Below are 27635 nucleotides of genomic sequence, written 5' to 3'. Positions count from 1 at the left end.
CAATTCTCTGTCAAAGCCTCTTTAAGAACAATCGTGATATAAGAGAACAAACAATCTGATCTATGATGACAACAATCCAGCTCAGAAAACAAAGGAGCCTTTTCTTTACCACTCTGACTTTACATCCTTAGCATTATAAATAATTAAAATCATCTAAAAGAGTAAATTAGAGGTTTTCTGAAACATAGTCATCTGAACCAGCCAGAGGACGTGTGCAAATAAAAACAACTATTACTACTGTATTCCTAATGTCCTGGGAAAACTTCATGTCTATAATGAATTTCCAGGTTTCTGAGTTACACACCATAAGATAATACTGTTTTATTCTAATCTGTTAAAATACAGAGGTAAGACACTTGAATCTTTCCTTTCTTTCTTTATTTGCCAACAATTAACATATGTGGTTTTTCTAGGGCACCTTTTATGGCATTTGCAAAAACACAAAAACTATGGATGTCTAATTGGGCAAAAGGTGTAGTTAAGCAGTAAAATGACTCCCTAAGACTAAAATCTGTTCTCAAATGTTTAGAAGTCAGGGTTAGAAGACTGGTGTGAAGTGTAAACCTTTTTCCAAACCATTTCTTTTCCTGTCACAGGCAAATCATTTCTCCACCCATATAAATGTTTTTTTTCTTCTATATCTTACCAGGGCTCAATTTTCAGCAAATGTAAACACACTAAACATATGTTTAACAATGATGGCAAATGTCCAGATGAGTCTTTAAAAAGACCAAGTGGTTGCAAAGTTGCTAAAACCTGTTCTCCAAAAGAAAAAGAAAAAGATATTGAAAACACTGACAGACTACAGACGGTGCCCAGAATCCCCCCAAATAGCAAACACACAGGCAGACAGACAGACAAAGCTGGGCTGACACGTTTTAAAATGATCAATCAATATCAATGAAGTGTACCGAATAACTATTGTTTCCAACATCAGGATATCTCAGCCATCAGTAGTTGTTTTATCTTGCAGAAATACAACATACTTAAGATCTGGGTAGCTTCTTTTTAAATTATCTAGTGTTCACTGACATGAACCTTTCACACTAAACCTGAAGAGAAGTTTGTGGATATTTGTTTCTGATCAAATCATGTAAAAGCTGTGTTGAGTCCAGGACCGACAGAAAATTATGTACTGATATATTGCAATATCTTTAAAAAATTGTACCATTCTCATGTGCAACATGTTAAACATTCTTCTGACAATATATACAGAGGTGCAGTGTGTTCCTGTACATGTTGCATATGCTACAAAAAGCTAAAATTATCTCATTGAAAGTCCAACAGATATTTTTACACTTCAGTGGCCGCCATGTCAGCTTGCTGCAAGTCCATTGTTGGTAGTTACACAGAAAAGGGCAGCGACAGGACACTCGTCTCAAACGTGTCCAAGGGGGAAAGTACAGCTGTACAGCTGATATGGAGTTCTTCAGCAACTGCTCATTGGAAATGCAACAAATAACTCAATATCACGATCGCTACATGCAAAGAAATTGTATAACTTTCCCCTGTGGGACATATTTGATGGGCCTCTTGTCTGTTAGCAGCTCACTTTTGATAAATACCAAAAATAACTCTTTCAATCTCTTATCTGACAATGAATACACTGTATAAATGCCCCACAGATGACACAAAGCAAAGTTTAACAATGAACTCCAAACATTCATTCAAAGTTTTAAGACATAATTAAGACATAATGAATTCAATCCGAATAGAAGACCACAGAATGGTTTGCTCATTTTAAAATGTCATTTGTGACTTAAAAAATTCAACAATAAAAGCAACACCAGTGGTTGCAGCAGTTTGTAAAATGCCCATTGGGCCACATCCCAGTTGTGCAGTGCATGTGGAAAGGGCATCTCTGCACCCCAAGTTAACAAACTATACATCATATATATCTTTTTTTTTCAATTTCTGTGGATTGCAGATGTTACTGCCTTGATCTTATTTTTAACTGAGTTGAGTCTTGGAGTCCAGTGTGCGTCAGTGAAGGTTTGTATTCAGTTATATTTGATTTAGCTGAGATTTAATTACATATTTTTTCTGGATAGAGTTGAGAAAAGGTCAGTTCTTCCTCTTCTGCTTTTTCTTTAAAAGTAGTGTTGCAACCTGGAATTTTATCTAGAGAGCATTAAAAATGCACTACAGCAGGCTTACGAATACCAACTGTATCTGATGTAATCATTAAGCCAGTTAGGCAGCATAATGGTCGCATACTCCACATGCCGGCAGGGACTGTAGCAGTTGTCTGGCATCATTACCTTGGAAAACATTGTCCCAGGAAGTAGCAGGAACTGCTGGAACCTACAGTGACGAACAGTAAGGCCTGGGGCTCCACAATGCCGACAGACTGTTCGCTGCTATGACCCGGGGCCAAACCAGTGTTGGAGATGAGATAACCCACGCTGTATCTGGCCCATGTAGAAGTCTGCATTTCTGGAGAAGTCCTGACAGACTGAGGAGTGGGCATCTCCCAGTGCACAGTAAAGGGCAGTGCCACCCACACTGATCACTACAGTAACCAGACAAAGCAGGAAGAGTAGCAGGCAGGAGTCCCCACCGCCAACATCTACAGAGACAGAGGGACACAGGAGCAGATTAATGGTGTGTACTGGAGAAGTGCCAAAATGTGTAGGTTGGTGTCAGTTAATCATGTCAACATCACCCCGTATGTTTATAGTGAGCTGATTCACAAGTTCAGTGTATATGGTGAGATGTGTATCTCTGAAACGTTGACAGTAAAAACACACACACACACACACCCTGCTCATAGTCATCTCCAGGAACTTTGAAGCGGACTCGTCTTTTGGCAGTGGGTTTGTCAGGCCGGGACTCTGACTTGGGAGACACACTCAGGTTGTCCACACGCACACTCCTCTTCTTCAATATGGACACCAGGCCAGAGGAAGGAGACACCTGCAAAAAAAGAAGAAGAAAGAAACCAGTTGGGAACTGCAGACAATTCTATTTACAACACAATTTTGTATTTTCATCTTCACTGACAAAGGATCATCTCCGGACGTCCAGCAGGTGTCACCACAATCAGTACTACTGAACTTTAAACCTTACTATCAATGCCACCTCCCATAGATTTACTATCTCACAGTGATAGATGATAGAAATTCTGCACATTCGATCTTGATCACCCTCAGCTCAGTGGTAAAAGTCTAAATTGCAATAACAAATGAACTTTGGTCAATTGGTGGCAGACATTTCCCAATACTTGTGTTTATTGTTACATCACATAGTAATGTCGTCATCCACCTGCTGCCTCCTGATTCCAAGTACTAACTACAGCTACTAGGCTTACTGAACATTTGGCCGGCTGCTCTGCATCCTGTTTTTGATAAAAACAGGCCACTTCTCTAGTTGCCACTGTACCCCAGCTCTTTCTGTCTGTCACCTCTCTGCAGCTGTTTCTCTTTCATTCATGTCTTTTACAGCTCTTCTCTTTCACATTGAAGATTTGATTCAATTGTGAAAATAAGAAAAGTATGATGCCACCAATAATAACAACAACAAAAAACTAAGAAAGACACATTTTTATCCCCACACTGGACACAGGTATCCATCCATATTAAAAGGGATTACATCAGAATAACAACACAATAAGCCTGCTAAATGCTGACATTGCAGGTGGATGACACAACACTTTCTATTCCCCTTTTTCTCTTAGTCTAACTCTCAGTATGAAGGAGATAAATGTCCTGTTGCCTTCCATATCTGCAAAACAAATCCATAGTCTGAGATTCACCGTAATGGCTCGGTAATATCATTACATCTGCTTCAACAGCACACTGTGCTGTCCATTATAAAAGGGTCTGGATGGGCAGTTTGAGACAAACAGGAACCTTGAAACGCCTGACAACTAGCCAGTTTGAACTGTTTGTGATTCTTTCAGTGTGTTGATGAGTTCAAGGTGGAAAGGAAGACCGAATGTGACAAACTGTGCCGGGTTAAATACTTATCTGTGTATATAATCTCTACACCCACACATCAGTATTCATGCAAATCAATCACCAAGTGGCCAAAAATACCCAACAAATCAAATTCATGAGACATGACTTTCCCTTATCATCCACACAGCAGCTCACCTCCTCTACAGTGATGCGTTTCGCCATGTCGTCCAGTGAGGCAGCTTCTCTAAAGATATCAGCTTGCTCTACTTCATACTCCTCCTCCTCCTCCTCTTCCTCCTCATGCTCGTACTGCTGAGCCTCCTGAGGAAGGTAGGCCTCCTGGTTCAGGCAGGTTTCGGCGCTCTCCTGCAGTGACAACGAATGCGGTTATAACTTAAATATAAACATCCAGTTGTGAAGACAATAATCCAACTCTGGTGGCTTCTAATTTGGAATAGAGGAAGTTAAACAGTTTCCAGCAATGTTTCCTTACTAGTAAAAATACAGGAAGTTAACAGTTAGCATGAGCTGCAACAGCCACCATGAATTAAGAAACCTAGAGCAATGCAAAACTCATCAACAGAGGAAAATTAGTATGAGACTGATCGTGATAGTGGTGTCACAGTTTAACTGATGAGTGAGCTTGAAGTAAACAAATTGGGACCTCACAGATAAAGTAACTGAGATGACTTTAAACATCTATTTTACAGATTTTAATTTGAAATTCCAAAACTAAATTCTGAGTATATTAAGTAGCCAACACATTTGGATAAATACCTGTGTCTCCTCCTGTAGTTTCTCCTCAGCCAGGGCTTCCTGATGCTGTTGTGCCCCCACCTCTGCCCCACTGACCAGAGTCTCCACGGGCAGAGCTTTCTGACAGAAAGCAGAGCCTGTTTTCTGCGGGTTCTCCTCCTCTTCTTCCTCTCCCTCATCATCCATCTGTAACGCTTCCGTCGCCTCCTCCACGTCCCTTGCCTCTTCTTTCCCTTTTGCCTCCTTTTCCTCTGCTGGACCTAAATCTCCTCCCTGCTGCTCTGCAGGCTTGGACCGATCCATTTCACCAGCTGTAGGGGGGTGCAGATCATTTCCTATGGCCGAGATGGTGTGTCCTACCCCTCCCTCTGCCTCTCCTCCCTCTCTGTTGCTAGCCTGCTTGTCAGTCAGCTGAGATCCATGGAAACCATCTCTCACATCTAATTCCTTGTCTGGGTCATCCCTGCCCTTTTCTACGGTCCCAGGGGAATGCAGCCTATCAGCCAAATTAATGGAGGGTATGACTGGATCGCTGTCCTGAGAGCGGGAGGAGTCTTCGGCTCTCTGCTCTTCTATCCCTCCGTAAACCTGAGAGGCTAGATGAAAAAAAAAGGAAACAGAGTAGAGGAAGAGAGTGAGTTTTGGTAGAAATCGAGGTAGATGTAAGAAGGACATACAGCAAAAACAACAAAATTAAAACTGCTGCATGTAAGACGAGGGTAAAAGTGATCAGTCAACGCAGGCTTTTCTTTTCTACTTCATGTCCTCAAAACCTTAAAAAAAAGCTCTGCACTTGCAATGATTTTCTAACTACAAGCAGGAAAAACTCCTCTCACATATAAACACACAGTGGCCAATGTGATATTCAACAGAGATAAAACGTTAAAAATACACATTTTCACAGTTACACTACTTAAGAGTACAATGCAATGAGAGCTGCCATCTGATTTTCCATGTACCCACTGAAACATGAGCATGGAGCATGTAAGATTTTCCTATTAGAGGAACGACCAACTGGAAAAAGAAAGCATCACTCTCTCCTTGGACAATCAATTAGCATACACACATGACACACAGTGTGAAATGAACATGAATTATCCTTAAAGCAGAAGTAAGCGGAATATTTGTGTTAATATAAGTCTTAAATAGTTATATCTTCCTACGGCAATCACTTACATAGAGTGATTGGTCCGAAACACGGGTCTGTCAGTCACTCTGCTCTGCTGTAAGCCGAGGAGAAAACTTTCCTTGTATCCTACAACCTTTATCCAATGAGGAGAGAGAACGGCTCTGTGTGTGCAGCCAAGGGATGCGCGTGAATGTGGTGACGTAGGGACGAGGACCAATAGATCCATGACGAGGGCGGGGACTGCTAACTCCATCGGCTGACAAGAAGTTAGCCAAAACGACCGGATCGCTTACTTCTGCTTTAATGTCTGATCACTAACTATCACTGAGGACATACAAAATGCCCAGAGATTAAAATGTGCATGACTTACTTCATGGCTAACATCAGCACAAACCATTGTTTGTTTGTTTTTACCAGTTATTTATGGCCTGAGGTTCGACTATTAGATTGCTGCAAATCTTTCAACTGAGTCTTTTCTTTTAGCTGAAAGCTCTGAAAAGCTAGTGAATGAATATTAATGTAGTGGACATGTAAAACCACCAACAGTACTCACACTCACTGACATAAATACACTCACTCACTTACCTGATGAATATGAAGACAGTGAACCACCTTCAAATGTAGGCCTCAAAAAGTCCAGAGGTCCACACTGTACATCAACACAAATACAGACATATAATTCTACATCACAAAATGTTTTTACACTATATAGATTAGTAATGTGTAAGTGAGGCATTACTAGAGAACATGAAAAGCAGCCATTTAGACATTAGATGTACAACATGGATACTTAAAATAGATACCGGTATTTGTCATGTAACATGTTAATATGACATAAGTGAGATGCAAACCTCAAAATCACTTTGCCTAATCTTATGTCTACATGCATGCACATTCTTTCTCTGTCTCGCAAACACACACACACTAAATGATGAAAGCTGAATATCTTACCACAGCATCTCTTGCACCTGGTCTATGAACAGAAGGGAGAAAGACAGACAGAGTGAGAGGTCTGTTCTTGGTTTTTAGTAAATGAAGACGTGAAAGATGGGTGACCGTTCTCTACTCTCCCAATCTAAAATTAGCCCCAACACATTTCCCTGGCTATTACAACGTGTATGTGTGTGTGTGCGTGTGTGTGTGTGTGTGTGTGTGTGTGTGTGTGTGTGTACGAAGCAGGGTGAAACCCAAGAAGTGTGATAGCTCAAGTGTCTGAAAGTGCACCGGCAGCAGAGGGCCATATGTTTTATCTATCAGTGCAGTGCTCAACACACACAAAGATATACAGTGCATGCTCAGTCATATAAACAGACACATACACAGTGATGCAAACTTGCCACCCGTCTGGATCATAAAGAATGTGCAGGTATGTATGATGTAAAAGTTTGTGTCTCTGGCAGGTATAATGCCTAAGGAGGAGGTGGGCCTCATTTGAATAAATGAATGAATGAATTTCCCTTGTCTGACAACAGACACGTATTACACAGAGCTTCCATGAGCAGAAAAATTAAACAGTTAGGAAAAAACTTTAACACTGCTTTTTAAAATGTTGGATTGTTTAACTGCATATTAAACAAATTGCAATTTCTTAAAGTATTTCATGTATGTAATAAAAATGATATTGGTTCTTTGTCCCACTCTAGTTAAGACAGGAAAAGATCATGCTTCCCAAAATGCTGGACTGGTATGTGGTTTAGAACACACCCAAACTATTTTAAAGTCAATTTGATTGCAACAGAACAATACAAAAGCACATTACAAAGGAATCTTGTGCTTTTCACCAATGCCTTTCAGAATTTGCGGGTTTGTGAGTGTATTTGGTAGCAACAAATACAAACAACAAAAAAGGGAAAGTACATGCAAAAGTACAGACAGACACAAACGCAGACTGACCGACTGTGAGTCTGGCAGATGTGTTTAAGAGTATCCAGATGTTGAGTTGCCAAGTCGGAGGAAGTCATGTTACACTGAGTCTCTGAGAGAGATGGAGAGACACAGAGAGACAGAGACTGTTACGACCGTGGCTATAACTGTGAGGAACCCTCTAAGAGCCTAAATGTTTCCTGATGGGATTTGCATTATATGATCCCTGAAACCAATAGAATAGTCCGATAGAAGAGCCACAGAGGCTGCAGTATTACTATTATATTTATTATATAGTAGAAGTTACTTGATGTCAATGACAATGGTTACTTTAAAGCAGAAGTAAGCGGAATGTTTGTGTTAATATAAGTCTTAAATAGTTATATCTTCCAACAGCAATCACTCATATAGTAGAGTGTTTGGTCTGAAACACGGGTCTGTCAGTCACTCTGCTCTGCTGTAAGCCGAGGAGAAAACTTTCCTTGTATCCTACAACCTTTATCCAATGAGGAGAGAGAACGGCATAAAGGGGCGGTCCTCTCTGTGTGTGCAGCCAAGGTATGCGCATGAATGTGGTGACGTAGGGACGAGGGCAGGGACTGCTAACTCCATCTGCTTTAAGTAATATGTAAAGTACTGTAACCGCTAAATTCAGGTGAATAGTTTCTACTTGGATTGTTAGCTTAAATCCTGCTGGTTAAGAGAGGGGATTAAAAACATACATACTTATCATACTGAATTTATATTATGAATATTACCGTAAGTGTTTTGTTACAAAGTATACACTCCATTTGTGAAAGTGTGCTGTGATGCGTGTAATGTGTGTTACCCCACTGCTCCTGTAGTTTATTCAGGTTGTCCAAAACTCTCTGGTGATAGAGTCTCTCTAGTTGGATGCAGCATAATGCCCGTTGGTCTGTACATCACTGGTTAAGGAGTATGTAAATGAATAAACACACACATGCAAGCACAAACTACACATTACAAGAGGGCCTTTCAACAGTTTGCCTTGAAATTGTTAAGTGAAGCCTTGACCTTTCGGACACAAAATGTCAACACAGCTTCTTTTGACATTATTATACAACATTAGTGGTCGAACTCATAAAGTCGATTTGATGGGTCTCAAAAGATCTTCAGCTTTAACCGCATAATTAAAATCTTTCAGTCCAAATGAACATTTGTGCCAAATCTGGTGTTGCTAAAATATCAAGCTCACAAGAGCTGAATACACAGATGAATCACTCAAAGAAAAATTCAACAATAATAAAAATGTTGAGACTGAAAAAATAGACAAAGGGAGACAAAATAAGGGGGAGTGGATTAAAGCTAGTGAGCCCAAAAGAGATAGAGGGAGAGAGCGCTCCAGGATGCAGTGTCTCATGTTTATGGATATGAGCAGCCAAAACACAATCCTTCTTTGAAACGGCTCAATGCTTGCTTCCTCTCTCTCTCTTTCTAACTAAGTCTCAATACATGCATTACATTGCTAAGCTAGCTTTCTCTTCTCTTTAAAATCTTTAATTTCTTCCCGCCCACTTATTCTCTTCCCTGCTATTAAACCAGTCAAATGTCAGTCTTTCTCATACTTGCTCTGCTGCCTTTCCCCTTCCCGTTCATGCATCCTTGTCCCCTCCTCCTTCTGTGTTTTACACTTTGTCTTTGAGACTGTATGTTCTCGAGTGCCTTTTAATGAGAGTATCTCGTTTTGTGTGTCTCCTCCTTAATTCTCTCTCCTCCTCTTTCCCACTCTTTTCCTCAATCTATTGAACAGAAATAATCCTATTCTCTTTTTGCGTGAAATAATACAGATTAAAAAAAACACACACAACAACGGTAAATACCTCAAAAAGAGAAGTACGTGTACAGACAAGCAGCAAGGTGAACGTACAGGACCTTAAGTGCATGACACTCTTTGCACAAATTAAAGTAAGAACTTCCCCCTGAGACACTCTCTCTCTCTCTCACACACACACACACACACACACAGGGTGATAAGGATACAGTCTTCCTGAAGGACAAAGGCCTCGGCAATCTGCAAAGAGACAGAGAGATTATAAACTCAAATAAAATTGCATTATGTCATCTCTACTCAAAAAGTGTGTATTTTTATCACATCAGTTATGTCACAAAAGCCATCAGGGGAACTATGACTAAAGAGGGGCTTAAAACCAGACTGAGACAGTTCCCCATGTGCAGTGGGTCCTGAGAGGGACACAGGATCAGTAAAATAAAGAAATGATCTGACAAAGACTGGAAAACAGGAAGACAGTGCAGCAATACAGAGCATCAAAACACCACACGATACAAAGCTGTGATACAGTGACTGCACTGCTACAGCTGCAAGAAGTTCATAATCCAATCTCAGATACATAATGCAACAGTTAGGTAAGTCCACTGCATTTAGGAGGCTTCTTGAAAATGAGAGTGAAAAGAAAGACGGACAGAAAAATGATACGCCGCGGTCGACACTCTACCTTTCTTCAGCAAGAGTCCCTGTCATGCTGCTCAGCTGATCACAGAACAAGAGAAGTGTGTGTGTGAAAGAGAGGGAGGGAGGGAGGCATAGAGAGAGAGAGAGAGAGAGAGAGAGAGAGAGAGAGAGAGAGAGAGAGAGAGAGAGAGAGAGAGAGAGAGGGAGGGAGGGAGGGAGGGCACATGAGGCTCCTGCATTGCTAATGAAGTGAGGGGTGCTGTGACGTCTGAATGACCTCTCTAGGTAAGTGCTGTACTGACATGGTCCAGATAAAGTTGGGGAGAAGAGTTTGTTTTCTCTTCTGCCCATCAGTTACATCACAGATGTGACCCACATATCCACGAAAAGCAAAGTCCCATTTTAAGATTCAGATATATTTATTTTTCCTCACAAAAAATGCAACTAACTAACTAAGACCATCACACCACTTAGAAAATTTTATTTTCCCCTGTACCCTCCAATATTGTTGAGAATGTCTATGATTTTGCCACATTATGTGAACTCAATAGTTGATTAAACTACATGTAATGTGTTTATTTTGTTTAAGCTTTTTGGACCTCAGAAGACCGGGATCAGACAATGTTGCAGAGAAAAACAAATTCAACAATTCAATTCCATTTTTTAAACAAACTCCTAATGTTAATACAGGAGAGCATAATGCAACATATTCACTATTGTCATTGTGGTGATGCCTATAAATGTCGTGTAAGAGCTTTCTCAATGACCTATCACTTAAATTTGTCATGTCACTTCCAGGTACAAACATAGAAACACAAATAGTGGCGTGCATGAACACAGTCATCACTGTGAGTAGTTACTAGTTGAGAGGATGAAACCCAGATATAGGGTATAAACTATTGGGATGTTAATCTTTAATGCGACCTCCAACTGAGGTGTGCTGGTGGCTTCCAGCATGTGCGACCCGCTACAGTTTTTCACTGGCTTTTACTTTTTCATATTGTTTTTAATCTGTCATTTAAAGGTCAGTGTGTGTGTGTGTGTGTGTTTGTTTGTGTGTGTGTGTGTGTGTGTGTGTGTGTGTGTGTGTGTGTGTGTGTGTGCGTTAAAGTCTGGAGGGCTAATATGTGGACTTTGGGAATGTGTGTACAACTCCTTGCATTCTGTTTCACTGAGCTGCTCCTCTGCAGCGTCTGTCAAGGGAAGAAGCTGAAACTCCAATATGGCGACCGGTTTACTATCAACAGAGAGCTCCTTCGTAGAAACATTTTCAACACATACTACCATTGCCATAATGGAGTAATATAGTAATATATAATTAGAATTTATTGTAAAATATTTCCAAAAAATATGTGTTAATCTGTTAATCTGTTAACATACAGTCATGTATCATATGTATCATGGTATAAAAAGAGAAATAAATGACTGGTGTAACTGCCTAATTAATGATTAAATATAGCTCACCTCTCCCTTTCTCTTTCACTCACACACACCTGTTTGCCTGGAAGTAAGCATAGCTCAGGTGCGCCATTTATAAATCTAACTGACAGAAATATTTGCACACCCTATTAAAATGCATGTTCAGTCATGCAGGTCTCTGCGTGAGAGAGCAATGAGCACAGAGAGCGCAGAGCGTGGTTTTTATGAACTGTGCATGTGGCTTGCTCTATGTGTGTACTCCCTAATGTGTGCATGTGAGTGTTTGTGTGCACAGGCACTGAAGACACCCATGCCTAAAGGTACAAAGTGCCACCTAGATTATGGGGTTGAGTGGGTGATGGTGATTTAATAACTACTGTGAGCTCAAGTGTTTAAAGAGACAAAAAAAACCAACAACACACCAACAAACAGAGAAGAGTGGGGAAACACAGCTCAAAGTTTCTGTCATATGCCATATATATAAGACAGGGTGGTTACCTGGTGAAGGTAATGTGGAAGGTGAGTGTCATCTCCTCTTTGTGCTAACTGCTCAAGAGACTCCTGCAGAAGAGCCGGCTTTGGAGTAGGACCAGTGGCACAGGTGGAGACTGAGGAGGAAGTGGGCACTGGCATCGAAGTAATATGTTCCCAGTTTGAAGTTATAGGCCCTGTGGTGGTGGAAGTGGATTGTGTACCAGTCGTCGCAGGCCCTGTGGTAGAGACGAGGGATCCTGTTGTTGCACTCACAGGAGTGACAGCAACTGAAGTGTTGAGCCTTGTTACTGTAAATGTCTCTGCAGTTGAGCTGAGAGGTCCTGCGAGCCCACTGTTGGAGACAGGTTGTGTAGATGAGGTAAGACGTTCTGTAGTGGAGTCAGTATTTTTTGCTATCCTGTCTGTAGCTTCTGTGATACATGAAGGTCCAGTGGGGCTGGTGGACCGTAAGTCTGAGGTTACAGTTAGTGTAGCAGAATCTATAGGCCCTGTGGTGAAGGCAGCTGATCCAGTGTTGGACATATGAGAGTCCACTTTGACATCACTCTGGCTGAACTCCGCTGGACTGATTGGATACACAGTTTCCGAACTGATCACTGGAATGACAGGAGAAGTAGGCTCTGGACTGGTCCCAGGGCTGAAAGGATAAGGAGTCTCCAACAAACTGCCTATAGAGGGGAAAACGGTGACAAACAAAAAAGAGATGAGAAAACAGAGAATGACAAGGGTGCAGTAAACCTGTTGAAACAGGATGACTCACAAACATACTGAACCAAGCATGTTTTAAAGTCTGCAAAAGTGTGGAGACTGTTTAAGTAAATTTGCTCTAGTGAATAGTTGTAAAGTTTAAGCCTGCTGAGAGGGTCTGAGGTAATAGACTGACCCAGAATGAAGGGTAGTGGGACAACTAAACAGTCGAGGAAAAGTGGATGGTCAACTGGGGGTTACATGAAGTCAAACGGGATAACACATGGATCAAACGATAATAGGAACAAAAGATATTTGCATTTATAGGCCTTGCAGTTTAACACCTAAGTGTCAATTTACCAGGGGCCAGAAGGGACCCCAGACCTTATCAGTTTAGCCCCAGGTAAGGGTACTGCAACCGTCTTCTCTACATGACTGTATTACAATTGCCAATCATGTAGAAAAGAGGGCGGTGTTGGTAATGAAACAGAACTACTGTCTTCAAATTAGTGGCATTGTGTGAATAAAGGATTAAGGGGCCAAACCAGTTGGGGTCAGACATTAGTTGTTGTTTTTTTTCTCAAATGTGTGAGCTCTAAGATGATTTTGTTTGGTTTCAGCAAAAACTCACAATGTTATAAATACAATATTTTGGTAGTACCAATGTGTGTCTTTGTGTTGTCTACTCTATTACTCCTTTGCTTTGTTTCCTATAATTTCTCTCCCAAAATTCATTTCAATTCATCTTTTAGTCCACACAACAGCCTCCATCCATCCCATCCACTTTTTTGGTCATGTGATTAGATACATGAGTCAGCCACCCATGACCTTAATCTAAAATGTTGATCGCTTAAAAACACACACACAAAGAGCATTACAATTACATTATAATTACATTACATTACTATTCACTATAGCAGCCACTGAGCCAGACTCTGACTGCGGTGTTACCCCTTCACCATTGTTTCCTGACAAATCACAGTGAATCAGTGAAAACTAAATTGCTGGATTAATATTTAGTCAATATTTGTGAAAATAAAGATGCCTAATCTCGTAATCCAGGCAAACTATTTAAGGATTAGCTTGTTTGGTGTTTAACTTTAAATGACATGTGAATTATGTCACATTGTACAGTAAAAAAAAAAAGAAAAGAAAAAGAAAAATATGTAAGCAATGTTATGTGATTAAGTACATTCATAAAATGATTTTTTATTATATGGACATATACATCACACAGTGTCGTTTCAAGTTTTCTTTAAGTATTAAGGTACGTTTGCTTCTTACCAGTTTCTGAATACGAAGAATCAGTCATAGGAGTGTCTGGAGACTGGCAGCGTACTAGACCACTTAATTCCTCTGATTCTTCTTCTTCTTTCATCACCTCATCAATGTCTTCCTCTTCATCCTCCTCTCTGCCTCGTCCTGTGTCCTCCTTCTTCCCCTCCTGCTCTTCCTCCTCATGTCCATTGTTGTTGCTGTGGGTTTTTTGGGTGAGCCTGCACCCTCCCCCCTCTTCATTTTGTGAAGGAGAAAGACTTGAGTTGGTCTCATTGAGGTTTCGAGTTTGGGCAGTGAGAGTTTCGGGGTTTGGGAGGTTATCACAAGCAGGAACATGTGACATTACGCTGCCTTCACTCTCAAACTGACCTGGAGAGTTTAAAAAAGGTAATAAAATAAATTGATTGAAATTATAATACAGGTCTAAGAAAGAAATGAAGCAGACTCTCTGTACAGTATGAGTGTCATTTCACCAGAACCCATATTTACAGATGATGAAGTAGATGAATTGTAACTTGAGACAAAGCAAACACAGCACAAAAAAACTGCCTTTCTCCTTCTCAACAGCTTAACTTTCACAATCCAGTCAGTGTTTATAATGTGGTGTTGAGGTCACTGTTCTTTAACACATTGAGATTATACTTTGTGTTATATTTTACAAAAAGTTAATCACTCACCACCATGATCCATTGGGCTCCACCCTCACAATGTCTGACCTCTCAACCCTGAAGGTCAGCGCTGCCTGTTAAAAAGCCCTTCTTCAAGCCTGAGACGAAACACAGATACGAAACAAGTTTAACATCATTCCCAAGCTGTCAAACCACCTCAAGGGCTTATAGAGATTTTTTTTTAAAAGAATGTGTTTCCTTATAGTCCAACCAACGCCTTGAAATGCACTAGAATATTTGGACACACAGAGGAATTAAATAAGTGTATTCATGCACATGGTGATTAGACTTTTGAAGGATAATACAAACCAGGTGATGCAACTGAAAACTTTGACTGAGATAGAAAATTGCAGACAACAGTTGGATTTTTGACATGGAGACTGCAGTACTAGTGTGAATGCAAAAGAAAACGTAAAATAACAAAGGGAGAAAACCACCAGGCAACAGTCATTAATAAATCATACGTTGCCCAACCATACAAACATTAAACAGAGGAAAAATGATAAATCCAACACTACAAACACTACACGCTATGGCCTTAAGATTATTATATAAACACTTCTCTGACAGTGAAAAATAACCTCTCAAAAACAGGATTTACTGCAGGGTAGTGTGCTGTAGTTGGCAACAGATTGTGCAGGTATACAAACTGGTAATCAGAGTGCACTAGTCAGTATTGTGCAATAACAGGCTTTTTGATTTTATTGATACACTTAAGTTGTCTCAGCAACAAACTGAATACAAACTGATGGATGCAAAACCTGTTTTTTATGTAGTTAATATGTCATGTTGTGATTAATTAATTGCATATCTTGCCAATAAGACCACAGCCAGTGCCTTAACTTTTCTGTCTATCTGTACCACATGCAAACTCCTTCCAGTCAGTTTTTGGGCCTCTCAATCAATATCTATTTTAAACAATAACACCTTAACTTCAAACACTTCTGGTTATTAAACACGTGCAACTGGCATATTGCAGTCTACAGTCAAAATGACGTTGCAGTTTCAACTGTCACACTTAGGGCACAAAGAACTACCCTTCAAACACTCTGGTACCATAATATGCACGACCATATCCAATGCCAACACTGATTTAGCATAGAAAACTTTTTTTTTTCAACTTTTAGCGTAATTTTGAAGCCACAACTTCTCAAGTTTCTAAAATTTTAATCCTACAAACACAACCCAGTTAATGACGGCCTCTATCAGAGGAATAAGGCAGTCCTAGTTTCCTGCAGCACTCTGCTAATTGTTCTTCCTGTAACATTGTGTTGCCCTGTGTGAGGCTCTGACCAAACATTTAGAAGTGGGAGAGAAACAAGCAAGGGCAAAACACAAATTTTGGTTATTTGTCTACTGAAGCCATTATTGATGTTTACTGATATCAAGTGTTCCTGAGCCCTGAGGCCAACAGTCTCCATGGGGGGGCGTGAGGGAATACATTACTATCTTGCTTTTAGATTGCATAAGCCCTATAATGTTTTAACAACACTTTCTCAATGCTATACCCTACTGGGAAGCAAGATTCGCTTTGGGTGAGCCTGCACCCTGTTAATGTGGCTCTGAGATCTAACTATAAACACGTATACAATCAGAGGCTGTTTTGGAGTCCAATTACACCAAGCTGAATGTCCCCCTGGAAGTTACAATGGTCCCACATGATGAAAAACACCCTTGACATTAAGGCTTATGCAAGAACAAACTCATGATTACACAGACACACAGATGTCACTGCACATCTCTGACATCTTTATTATACTTTCTATTGTTTTCTATTTTAAACTACAGTTTAATTTTCCTTTCCCACAGAGCCGTCTACCCACACAGCCATCTATCTTCTCCTCTGTTTGTCTGTGCCCTCCTCCTCCAGAGGGGGCATGAATAATGAAACACAAGAGAGGGGACAAACGAAGAAGGGAATTCAGCCAAAAGGACAAACACAAAGGTGGAAGAAACAGACCCTGTCCTGTGAGAGGCCACTGCTGAGACCTGAGACAGACAGGGTCATGTCTTAAACCAACATGAAACCTTATTACTGACACATGCACTCGTGCTGTGTGATGACGAGGCACACGGTCAGGTCACGTTTACTGTACATTCAGACACTGTAGCTATAAATCCCCCAAAATCACATAAGAAATCTGTCAAGTTTGCAAACAAGACGTGAAAATAATATGTGCAGCAGTCGTATCGTAAGTCATTCAGAGAGGTGGGGCGTTATTAATCAATGGACATCATCAGTTCAGACCAGAAAGTCTCCTTCTATACTAATACAATGTCTAACTAATAAAGTTTGATCAATGTTATGTCCGTATTATATGTAACATTACCTTGGCAAGCAGGGCCGTTGCTAGGAATTCTGGGCCCCCTTAAAGAATACTAAAGTGGGCCCCTCCCCCTAACTTTTCCACTTTTTTTCTTAGACTATGTATGTATTATCATTTTTTATTTAGCCTTCTTTGTTTTGATGCTAATGCAGCATTACACTGCAAAAACTCAAGTATCTTACCAAGAATATTTGTCTTATTTCTAGTCAAAATGTCATTTCTAGTCAAAACAAATCTCATTATACTTAAAATAAGACACATCATATTAAAAGTAGCTTGTTTTTAGACACTTTTTACTTCTTTCAAGCAGATTTTCACTTGGAATAACTAGAAAAAATCTGATAGTGAAACAAGTTTTTCTTCCTCATTACAAGCACAAAAAACTTACTTTCACTGGCAGATTTTTCTATTTATTGTGAATTTAAGTGAAAATTATCTAAAAACAAGTTAATTTTTTAGGTGATGAGTCTTATTTTAAGTGGAAAGAGATTAGTTTTGACTAGAAATGAGACATTTGGACAAGAAATAAGACAAATATTCTTGGAAAGATGTTGAGTTTTTACAGTGTACTATGAGTATTAGTCAGGGTCTTACGCAGAATAAATCAGTCATACAAAGATTAGACTACTGGGGTTTTTTATGGGCCACACTGGGCGCTGGGCCCCTAGAGTTATCATCACCTTTCTCCCCTTACCTATACAACGGCCCTGTTGGCAAGTCATCGACTCCATAAAGTCAAAACACAGGCAAATGATTATGAAGGCGGCAGACTCACTGCGGCTGTCAGTTTCCTCTTGTGATAAAACTGACACTGATTCCGCTGACGTCAGTTGCTTGGTAACATCAGTTGTCCCATTGACCAACAAGCTACATTTTTGTGTCCAATAATAATATTAAAAGAAGCTAATAACAAGCCAAATTCACGTCGACTGTAATACTTTTTTTTTTTTTTTGAAGGATTAGCTTGCTCGCTACCTGTACGGTTCAAGAAGCGCAGTGCTGCTGTTACATTTACCCTACTTGACAGCGGCGCTTGCACCGTTTTCCGTCAAATCTTCATAAAAAAAACGTCCGGGCAGAGTCAAGCTAACACCTGGACAGTTGACGATAAACCGACGTTATATGAACAACAACAACAACACCTAACCGTCAAACAACTGCGGCGACAACAGCAGCAGCAGCAGCAGCAGCAGTAGTGTAAACGTTACAGTATGTCACTGGTGCTACTAGCTAACGTGAGCTAGCCGAGAAACATCTGGGCAATGTGCCGAGGAGAAAACGTTTAAAACCACACACACACACACACAGCGACGGTAGCTTTAGGTAAATGTGATAGCTTTCATATTACTGGAGCTTTTACGAGTCCTGCTCGATGGAAAAATAAAACGATACTTACGGGTGGAAGTGTTGCATGGAGCAGGGCGGTAAAAGCTCGGGCATCAGACACCTTGCTGTGGATGTTGTTTTAATGACTTGTATGTGTCACCGACAGACAGCCAGGGGTCGTTGCTACCGCTGTCACCAGGCCTGCCGCCGCCGCCGCCGCTGCTCCTGCCGCTCCAGCCCGCCTGCTGCTACTACTGCTGCCGCTGCCGCTGCCGCTGCCACTACTGCCGCCCAACCCACCGGCACCAGGTGCACTGTCGCCATCTTCCGTCACCTCACGGTTAGTACGTGGATTTTTACTCAACAACTACTACTGTCACCAGCTCAAATCCAGTGCCTTTCCTCCTCTTCTTCACTGACCCATTTTCACTCCACAGTGGCTGCTATTTAAAGTGCTTTGAAAATAGATATCAGATAAATTTAGAAATCAGAAATTTAAGGTCACCGTGTATCAAAAAAAGAAAAAGAAATCCATCTTATTAAGAGTCAACCACTTGGTCTTTTTAATGTAAAATAATTTATTCCAAAAGCTATATTTTGTACAACTGTAATTATTACTGTTTGGCATGTATGGTATGAATATAGACAAGTTAAATACTCAAATGGCTGTATCATTCCTTCACTGTTTGCAACCACAGATGCAAAGGGTTAGATTAGTTCTGGCCAAAACCCAAGACTCACCCAGGTAAGAAGAGCAATGGCAGTACCACATACTAAAAACAGGCCTCAAATCATCAGTTTCCCCCAGATTATATTATCAAAATTCAGATTTAATCATTCAAAAATTACATCAGACACACAGCCTATACATTGCTTGAAGCAAGGCATTTTCGACATGTACACAAGCTTATGAGCTCACAGATAATATACAAACATTTACAACACATGAGGCTATACAGTGAAAAACTTGTCACATATGAAATCCTTCTTGCTGTGCACTTTCTGCACGAAAACTCTCTTCAAGGTGTCAGTTTGGCAGTACAATAAACATGCAGGATTAGGTTGTGTGAAGCTTCTGAGACAAAACACACTACTGCAAACGCAAAACTCAAGTGCAGCACATGGCCACTTCTGAACTTAAATAGAATGCTTTCTATGATCCGTTGCATCCATCAGGATTTTTCAATCCCCTATGAGAAGCTAGTGTTGTGTTCATTCATTCTTTGTGTACTAACAATCATTTGACAAGTGGATTATATGCAGTATCTTGTGAGGGCACAAAATAAACCACTCCTGCTTCAGTTTTTGTTTCAAATCTAAATTCATGGGGATCCTGGTTCTCAGTTGTCCTTAAGTACAGTGCAGTCATAACATTTTCATTATTTCAGTAACAAAAGTATGTAGCGTATGCAGTCACAATGTGTCCATTTCATTAACATTTATTACAATTGTATGTATTTTTGATGTATCTATGTCCCATTTTGCATTACATCATATTATTCTTTGTATAACATTACACCATTATATTATACATAATGTTTCTATGTACTTTTTGGGGTTTTAATCCAATAAATCTTTACATGTGACCTGATTGTCTTGACATTAGCCCCAACCTTCTCTCTGTGTGTTCTCCAGGATCTCCTCATAAAGCCAGCTTTGTGCGAACTCCTTACTCTTGTCCATCAACTGGAACAGACGGAGATACTCCTCTGGATATACGTGTCCTGTCAGAATGTCCTCTGGCATATCCATTTCAGATAACAGCTTACTCCCGCTGTCTGGTGACCAGAGACTAAAGGAAAACACATAGGGAGGAAGAATAAGCAAAAGGAAAACAAACTTCAGAACATGTGTCAAACAGTATAGATAAACTTGGTGTGTCTAAGGGCGTATTCACACCAGGAAAGTCCGATAGTTCGCTTGCTTTGGTGCGGACTAAATTTTTTGCAGTTTGTATTCACATTGCATTTTTTCACAAGCGGATCAATTTTGTAAACAAAAGCATGTGTGTCCCACAGTCATTGGATAAAAATTATCAGCGGGATCTTCCACGAAAAGTACACAATGGAGGTCATGAATGCCTTTCTTGCTGCCCTTTCAATTTGGTAGTATTTCCAGTTGCACCTGTCCTGTGCTTATTCATCACTTGGAGGCTATGTGGCCGTTATGCAGCCGTCCCTGTGAAGGATGGTCAGACAACAAACACACTGACGTCTGCGCGTCTGAAGGATGGTGCGCTAAAAAAAAAGAAAAAAAAGGACGGCACAGCAAAAAACAAAACAAAAACCATCATTCTCTCAGGATGCCGCGGTGCCGATCGGCATAAAGTAACATTTATTTCTGTTAACGGTTATTCATCGGATAACAACTTTCTCTTATCAGTTAAAAAAAATATTAAGAATGTGCATCCTTAACGGCGACGGGTGCGTCCTCTGCAGCAGCATCTGATAAATGTTTTCCACTGACCAAATATCAAGGAGGCAGCGTGTCTATCTGTGCTCCATGTTGACCCACGGCTCATTGTTGATAATTTCCACATTTTCTGACAACAACGGAAGCCTGTTGAATCCAAAAAGGCGCTTGGATTTTGCATTTGGTTCGGGAAAGGTTCGGTTTGCATTCACACCGGACGCGAATCGCACCAGGGTTCGTTTGGGACTCTGGTGCGGACCAAACAAGTGAATTGAGTCCCAGCTGCAGAGGTGGTCTTGGTTCACTTGTTTGATCCGCACCAGAGGAAAAGTCAGTTTCAAGCGGACCAAACGAGCCTGGTGTGAATACGCCCTAAAAGTCGTCCACTGAGGACAGCTGTTTGATGCAACAAGAGCATGTGCGTTATTTACTTGAGCCGGTCGATGAGCTTGACCTTCCTCTTTGCCAGACACTGTTTCACCATCATCAGCAGAGTTGAAGCATTGGAGGGAGTCAGGCCTGCAGAAAACAGATCAGCCCGTGGACGCAGACGCACCAGGCACAGGTGGTCATTGGGAAGCTGAAAGCAGACAGACGTGGAGGACGGACGTTGTATTAAATGTGCTCTGTCAATGAAGTTTACGTAGTGTAGTTATTATGGAGTCTGTTCTCTTCCTTACCTTACTTTTAGGACTCCTTACACTCTGTCGTGAAGATGACACAAATGACTCCCAGGGCTCCTGCAAAGACAAAGATAAGGAAGTTGACAACTAGACAACTCTTTATGTTGTTAATTTATGTTGAGAGTGTATAGTTTTTTTAGTGGTACAATCCCACACATTAGCTTTGAGGAACTAGTGAATAAAATGAAGCAATGCAAATGTATTCTTTCTTCTTTTTTTTAAAAAATACTGTACCTTGTGCAGTAGGTCAATATCACAGGCCATCTGCCAGAGGACACTGAAGGCTCTGTAGTTCATCATTTGACCTGGACGAGTTACCATTTTCTGACAAAGAAAAAATATATTTTATGCAAGGATCAAAGAAACCATCACATTATGGATTATGGATTGAAATGTGAGAGGACAGATGTAACCATCTTCTTCCTCCTCCGGGTTACACTCTGATCAATAGACTGACTGATACTACTATTTCATTTCTCCAAATAAGAGGCTCTCATTCGTTTACCAGATATTCCTTCTCGCTGATGAAAAGGTTGAGCTCTATCCTTCCATATCTGAAGACAGACAACCGTTCAAACAAAGCGTAAACCATCTTCAGCAGCATGCCACGCTCATTATGCTGGGGCAGCATGCCCACCACCTTCACAGGAATGTCTGGAGAGACACACACACACACACAGAGGAATACATCACCAAACCACACCATTTGAAGGGATATAATATACAATTTAGTGTGCTCATTCATTTAAGTGTGTTATTGTGGAAAATCTACATGCAAAACCATTACACTAATGCAATGTGATGCAATTATTTCTAAACCATTGCTGATTGTACTTATGATATTTACTGTATGAAAGAGGTGGGATTAGTTTACAGCCAGACAAGAACTAAAAGGAACAAAATCCCCTTGTGTGTACATGAAAGAGTGAATCAGCAACACCTCAGTATCTTAGGTCTGCTGCACTGTTTGTTTGTTTGTTTGTGTACATGTTTTTTTCTCACCATCAGTCCAACTAGCCTCTGATATTCCCAAATCAGTGAACAGTTTGTCAGTGAACATGACAGGGGGCTTCAGGGTTCCACTGCCAATGGGATCTAGTTTAAAGTAGTCACAGTGAACCACCTCCAGTTGACCATCGAGACGACCCTCCAACTCCTAGAACACGAAAAGAGCATTTATTTAATCAAAGAAACACAACCTGACATTTACAATGATTTGGATTAGAACTGGGATAAAGTTTTAGTTTAGGTTTGTTGACGTGGGGTTTGTGTGAAATACTCGTCTATAATCAGTGTATTACTTCTACTGCAGTAGATTCAGAACAGTGCTCTCTAATTTAAAGCAGCAGCCAGGGGCACTGGTAAAAAGCTGAGCTATGTGCTGCTGTGAACAGGACCAGCCTTCTCATCCTTTTTTGTATACTACTACGGTACACACTGCATTACACTGCAGATCAGCTGTTTGAGCCAGACAGAGCTACACTTCACTTTTGTTTCAGCCCACTCATGCTGCTTTTACAAAAGTTGTATAAATATACTCAACCCCATAAAAGGTCTGATTTTGTCTCCACATATGATAGCATTTGTTCGCGAATAAGATTCATTTACTTCTATCTGTATTTGCTTCCAAACAGCTGATCTACAGCATAACATGGTGCAGTGTGGGAGTGCTTCTGCATATACAGTAGGTCAATGGTTCCCAAAATCCCCAAACAACATTTTGTAGTGCCACTGGAAAGCACTGTTTGACTGCAAAACAAAGCAGCAAACATATTCAGTACACTTCAACTGATATTAGCTTTTGTGCAGGGCTAAAACACTTTCCTCCACTCCAAACCTGCAGGCCACCAGTCACACAAAGCTATCAAAATAACCCAAACTGTCTCTTTATTATAATATTCAATAAATGTGTATGAATACATAAAGTTGTTTAATTCTTGTACATGTTTGTGTTACCTGTAGATCAGGTAGGAAGAACTTGTCCCCTTCAAGGGCCACAACTCTCTGAGCTCCAGCATTTAGCAGTGTCCTGGTCAACACCCCAGGACCTTAGAGAGACACACAAAAACACAGCCTATCAGACTAATACACTGTACACAAACTCATTAAAAAAATAAACACTTTTTTTTTTCGAGTTTGTGACCTTAAAATCAAAGTTTAACGCCAAATGCACTTGCAAAAAAAGAAAGAAAAAAAGAGAAAAATACATACATCAAGCCCAGTCTATGTTTCACTGATGTAAACATATATAATAATTTTGTAATTTTGGATTTACACTGTAAGTCCTCTTAATTGTTTTAATAAATGGTGCTTTTTTAACTCTTTCACTGCCAAAGACGAGTTATCTCGTCTTAGCGAATCCAAGCGTAGTCTGCCAAAGACGAGATAACTCGTCTTAGCGTTTTTTTAATGGCAACGCCATGCTGAATGTCTTGCCCTACTCCTCTGTGAAGATCAGACTTGTATCATCAAAATAAAGTGCAGAAAAACACATTTGGATTGAGAGATGTAAAAAATATAGCGTATCCCCCCCCCCCCTCACGGAGCGGTGCGGGTGTCTGACTGCAGCGGCGCCGCTCCGTGACACTCAGGCCGCCGGTGAGAGCTTCGGGGGCGGCGGCGGGGCTCATGGCGGCTCGGCAGCTCGGCAGCTCGTTGAAGCTCCGTGCAACTCCGTGATACAAAGCACAAACGTTAGTAACAACAACCCCGTCGATCGCTCGTCGTTAGTCGTCAAGAGCGTTTGGAAAGTCGCCAGATTTTGCGAGAAATCACTCAGATAGCAGCTTGAAAACCCCGCGATCTACAGTAGTGTGGATGAGGAACGGACGGCGCCGGCGAACGTGACGAGAGGTAAACGTGGTGGGAGTGTCTGTACTCTGTTGTGAGCGCACATGTCTGTGGCTGTGAGTTCAGGGGGCGTCAGCCAGAGCTGTCGGCTGTGTGTGTGTAGATGTGTGTGAGACCGCTGCCTGCTGACCAGAGGAAGCTGGATCTGATCTAAAGCGCCGTGTTTCGGCTACAAAAACCTGTCGAACTGATCCGCGCGCGCGCGCGCACACACACACACACACACAGACACACACGCACGCACACACACACACACACACACACACACACACACACACACACACACACACACACACACACGTATGCACACGCACACGTCACGTACGCACACACACTAAAAAAAAGGAAAGAAAAAGTTGTAACTCAAAGAAAAGAAAGAAAAAAGGCTGCAGAAGTGTGTGTCAGTAGCTAAATATTTTGTCTTTTGTCATCAAAAGTCATTTGTCAGTGTTGATTTAGTTGTTGTTTACAAGAGAACAACTGTACAGATGTTGAGGCGTCACTAAAGCAAAATATAAAGGAGCCAATTGTACTGGTTCACCTGAAAATGACAGCCGACACAAAAACCTCTTTTTCTCAAGATTTTGGTGCCAAAATGGCATTTTGGGCTAAACTAACCTATATTCAACCGTCAATTTCACAAGACTGGAACAAGATAGAAACAAACAGGTTTTTTTGCTGGAAACTAGAGACCCTCTTCTTTCCTTTGATGGGTTGAATGTGTATGTAGTAACAGTACATAATATTATGGTGGGTCTACGGAAATCAGTCAAAAAGCTGGAAAATGCCTGGCAAGCTGGAGGAAGCTGCTGTGAGAATGGCTGGCAGTCAAAGAGTTAAATGTTTTGTCTTTATGTAGAGTACATTGAGTTGCCTCATGGTATGAAATGCACTATATAAATAAAGATGCCTTGCCTTGCCTTGCCTATAAATACATACCTGGATTACATTCGAAGATGACAGTTTTAGAATCCACAGGCCCGAGATGCTGCGTCACCAGTTTAGCTAGGTCTGGGTCCACTATGAAGCGTCTGATCTTTTTACAGGCCTGAGCGCGGCGTACATTCTCCTCTACCTCCCCAAGGTCCAGGAAGTCATACTGACACAGTGGACGACAGTGGCTCTGGAGAAAGACATAAATAAATGCATAGAGAGTTTAAAAACAACCAACAAGTGGAGAAAAAAAACCCTCAATGTACTGAATACCACCTTTTATTGTAAAACATTGATCTATGGAGAGAGCTAACCTGTTAATAAGTAGAGGAGAAAAGGACAGTAGCAGAGTCATTCATTAGTTCCCAGCATAACCTACCTGTACAGCCACAGCAGACAGGTGTCTGTGGGTGAGTGCTGCAGAGGGGGACGTCCTCTCTGTGCGGGGCTGCTGTGAACCTGGACCAGGTGTGGGCCGACCAGGACCCGAGGAGAGAGAGTCTAAGCTGTAAGCCCGTCTATGAAGCAGAGGAGCTCCGGGAACACAGAGGCCCGATGAACCCACAGGAGCCAACACTGCCCTGCGTACACAGGACCTACTTCTGATGCTCTGACAGCAGGCAGAGTGCAACACCAGCTGCAGTACTCGACAGATCTGGGTGGACATGGTGGACCAGTGGAGGTGTCACTTCAGAGGGGGAAGGGGGGTTGGGGGTTTACGACCCTCTTAAAGACGTCACTGCAGACAGGGGACAGAGAGGAAAGGGTTTATCGGATGTTGAGCTGAACAACAATCAGCTTTGGAAAAATTGGACGTTACATTTAAGACACATTATTTTACTTCTACACAAGCACGATTATTTCTGAAAATAACATTTGATAACACATTTGGTAATGAGAGACTGGTACCTTCTGTGTTCGCACTGTTCTGGCACATTGCCAATTGTTTACATGCCAGATTTAAAGTCCCGGTAAGAGAGGTATAATACGAAGAAAAATCGACAAGTGATATCCTGTGATGATTACTTTAACACTGTGAACAAAATCCTCTGTGACAGCGGCGTGTCACAGGGAGCACAGACTGTTCCGTTTGCACGTGGGTAACGTTAAACTTCTTCTGAGTGGCATTTACTATATTAACCGTGTTCGCCTCACTGGAGAGGTGTTCACTGCCTTTTACCCGGCGAGATCAAAGATTTAGGGGTTACACCAAGGAGGGACAAAATAACAATTCTTGATGTTACAATAAAGTGATGAACAACGGTTTGATGGGACCTAAGATCATACCGCTGGTTAGCCATGTGCTAACGCCGCTCAACGCTACGGCTCCGAAATGCATTTATTATTTATTATAAAATTCACAGGAGGAAACGCATACATACCTATTTGCAGAATATCGTATATATCCAAATAATACGACAGAAGTGATCATAAACCGGCTGTCGGCGGTCTGGTGGCTGGAAAGGCTCGGTGACATTGAGCCCCGATCATCCTGACCCTCACTGCTTGTTTTCGCAACAGTCGCTTCTCGTGGGGCTGCTGTCTGGCGCTGGTGGTGACGTCATTGACAGGCGACACTTGCGAGGAAGTTGTGCTGAAAGCCTGAAGGCTGAAAGCCTAATAATAAAATATTAAAATTTTAAGTTGTTTCAGGGGAATGTACTGTTGGGTTCTTTGACACTAAAATAAAATAAAATAAAATAAAATAAAATAAGGAAAAGCCCAGTGAAATGTTATCAACCTCATCAGACTGATGGCAAAATTTCATATTCATTAAGTTTACATGAAGAAACCCTTATTTTGTTTCTTTTTACAATGAGCTCGAGCAGTAAATTGATTCTATTGATTGGTCAAACTGTGTGCTCTTGATTGGTCGGAACTAATACCGACAGCCACATGGCCCTTTGTGGAAGAGTTTGCCCATGCCTGCACCAGAGGGTCCAGACAGATGAGCCAAGGACCAAATTTCAGGTGCTAAAAAAAAATAAAATCTAAACCTTCAAACAATCTACAGATTTCAAGGTGCCATATCTCAATCAGGTCCAAGAAGTGGTGGGGGGCCATGCCTGAACAGTGCACTATAAGCAGCCACCTCTTCTACAGAGACATAGGGATGAGCAATTAATGAATTTTCTTTAAAAAAAAAAAAATGTTTTAAAAAAAGCTTGCATCAGATTTATTAAAATGTACATTTTACATGTTGGTTTTGTGTCTTTTGAAATTGCATTTGAACATGAACACAACTAAGACTGAGATTATGCAGGTTATTTCTATCGCACTCAAAATGTACATTTACAGTGTTAAAATGAAAAGTACACTATTGCACTAAAATGCAAATCCAACAACAACAAAGTTACAATATGAATGTCTTAATAATTGCACAAAAGTGACAATGGTGATGTTTGCTTTCAGTTGTTCTATGTTTTTGATAGGTAAAATAGTCACAATGGCATGTGATAAAGCACACAAGCATCTGGTA

The 27635-nt window shown here is 41.0% G+C and overlaps 3 protein-coding genes across 4 annotated transcripts in view; 1 reads left to right on the top strand and 2 right to left on the bottom strand.

Annotated features, from left to right (window-relative positions):
* Positions 1 to 27635, top strand: part of LOC146989783 (saccharopine dehydrogenase-like oxidoreductase) — a 126413-nt gene that overhangs the window by 91432 nt on the left and 7346 nt on the right. The gene's annotated exons all lie outside the window — the stretch shown is intronic.
* On the bottom strand, positions 1503 to 18492 carry cnsta (consortin, connexin sorting protein a). The gene is made up of 13 exons (XM_085763859.1): positions 18349 to 18492; positions 14635 to 14723; positions 13964 to 14326; positions 11996 to 12660; positions 9649 to 9679; positions 8477 to 8563; positions 7678 to 7759; positions 6736 to 6757; positions 6370 to 6433; positions 4677 to 5251; positions 4095 to 4265; positions 2763 to 2916; positions 1503 to 2569 (listed from the first exon to the last, which is right to left on the bottom strand). The coding sequence occupies exons 2-13, from the start codon at positions 14645 to 14647 to the stop codon at positions 2361 to 2363; spliced, it is 2436 nt and encodes an 811-aa protein (XP_085619985.1). The 5' UTR covers positions 14648 to 14723; positions 18349 to 18492; the 3' UTR covers positions 1503 to 2360.
* tfb2m (transcription factor B2, mitochondrial) lies at positions 18839 to 26675 on the bottom strand. 2 transcript variants are annotated; one of them, XM_085763972.1, is made up of 10 exons: positions 26535 to 26675; positions 25536 to 25895; positions 25163 to 25346; positions 23330 to 23421; positions 22376 to 22529; positions 21879 to 22027; positions 21608 to 21697; positions 21371 to 21430; positions 21122 to 21270; positions 18839 to 20070 (listed from the first exon to the last, which is right to left on the bottom strand). In XM_085763972.1, exons 2-10 carry the CDS (start codon positions 25821 to 25823, stop codon positions 19881 to 19883), a joined length of 1356 nt encoding a protein of 451 aa, XP_085620098.1. In that variant the 5' UTR covers positions 25824 to 25895; positions 26535 to 26675; the 3' UTR covers positions 18839 to 19880. The 2 variants fall into 2 exon arrangements, with proteins under 2 accessions (XP_085620098.1, XP_085620104.1); XM_085763978.1 differs by having other exon boundaries at positions 26539 to 26675.

This window comes from Trachurus japonicus, chromosome 3 (assembly GCF_045865225.1).
Source record: "Trachurus japonicus isolate A0001 chromosome 3, Traja_1.0".
In the NCBI taxonomy this organism is placed as follows: Eukaryota; Metazoa; Chordata; class Actinopteri; order Carangiformes; family Carangidae; genus Trachurus; species Trachurus japonicus.
The sequence above is the reverse complement of the archived record's forward strand: the minus strand, read 5'-3'. Positions and strand labels throughout refer to the sequence as shown.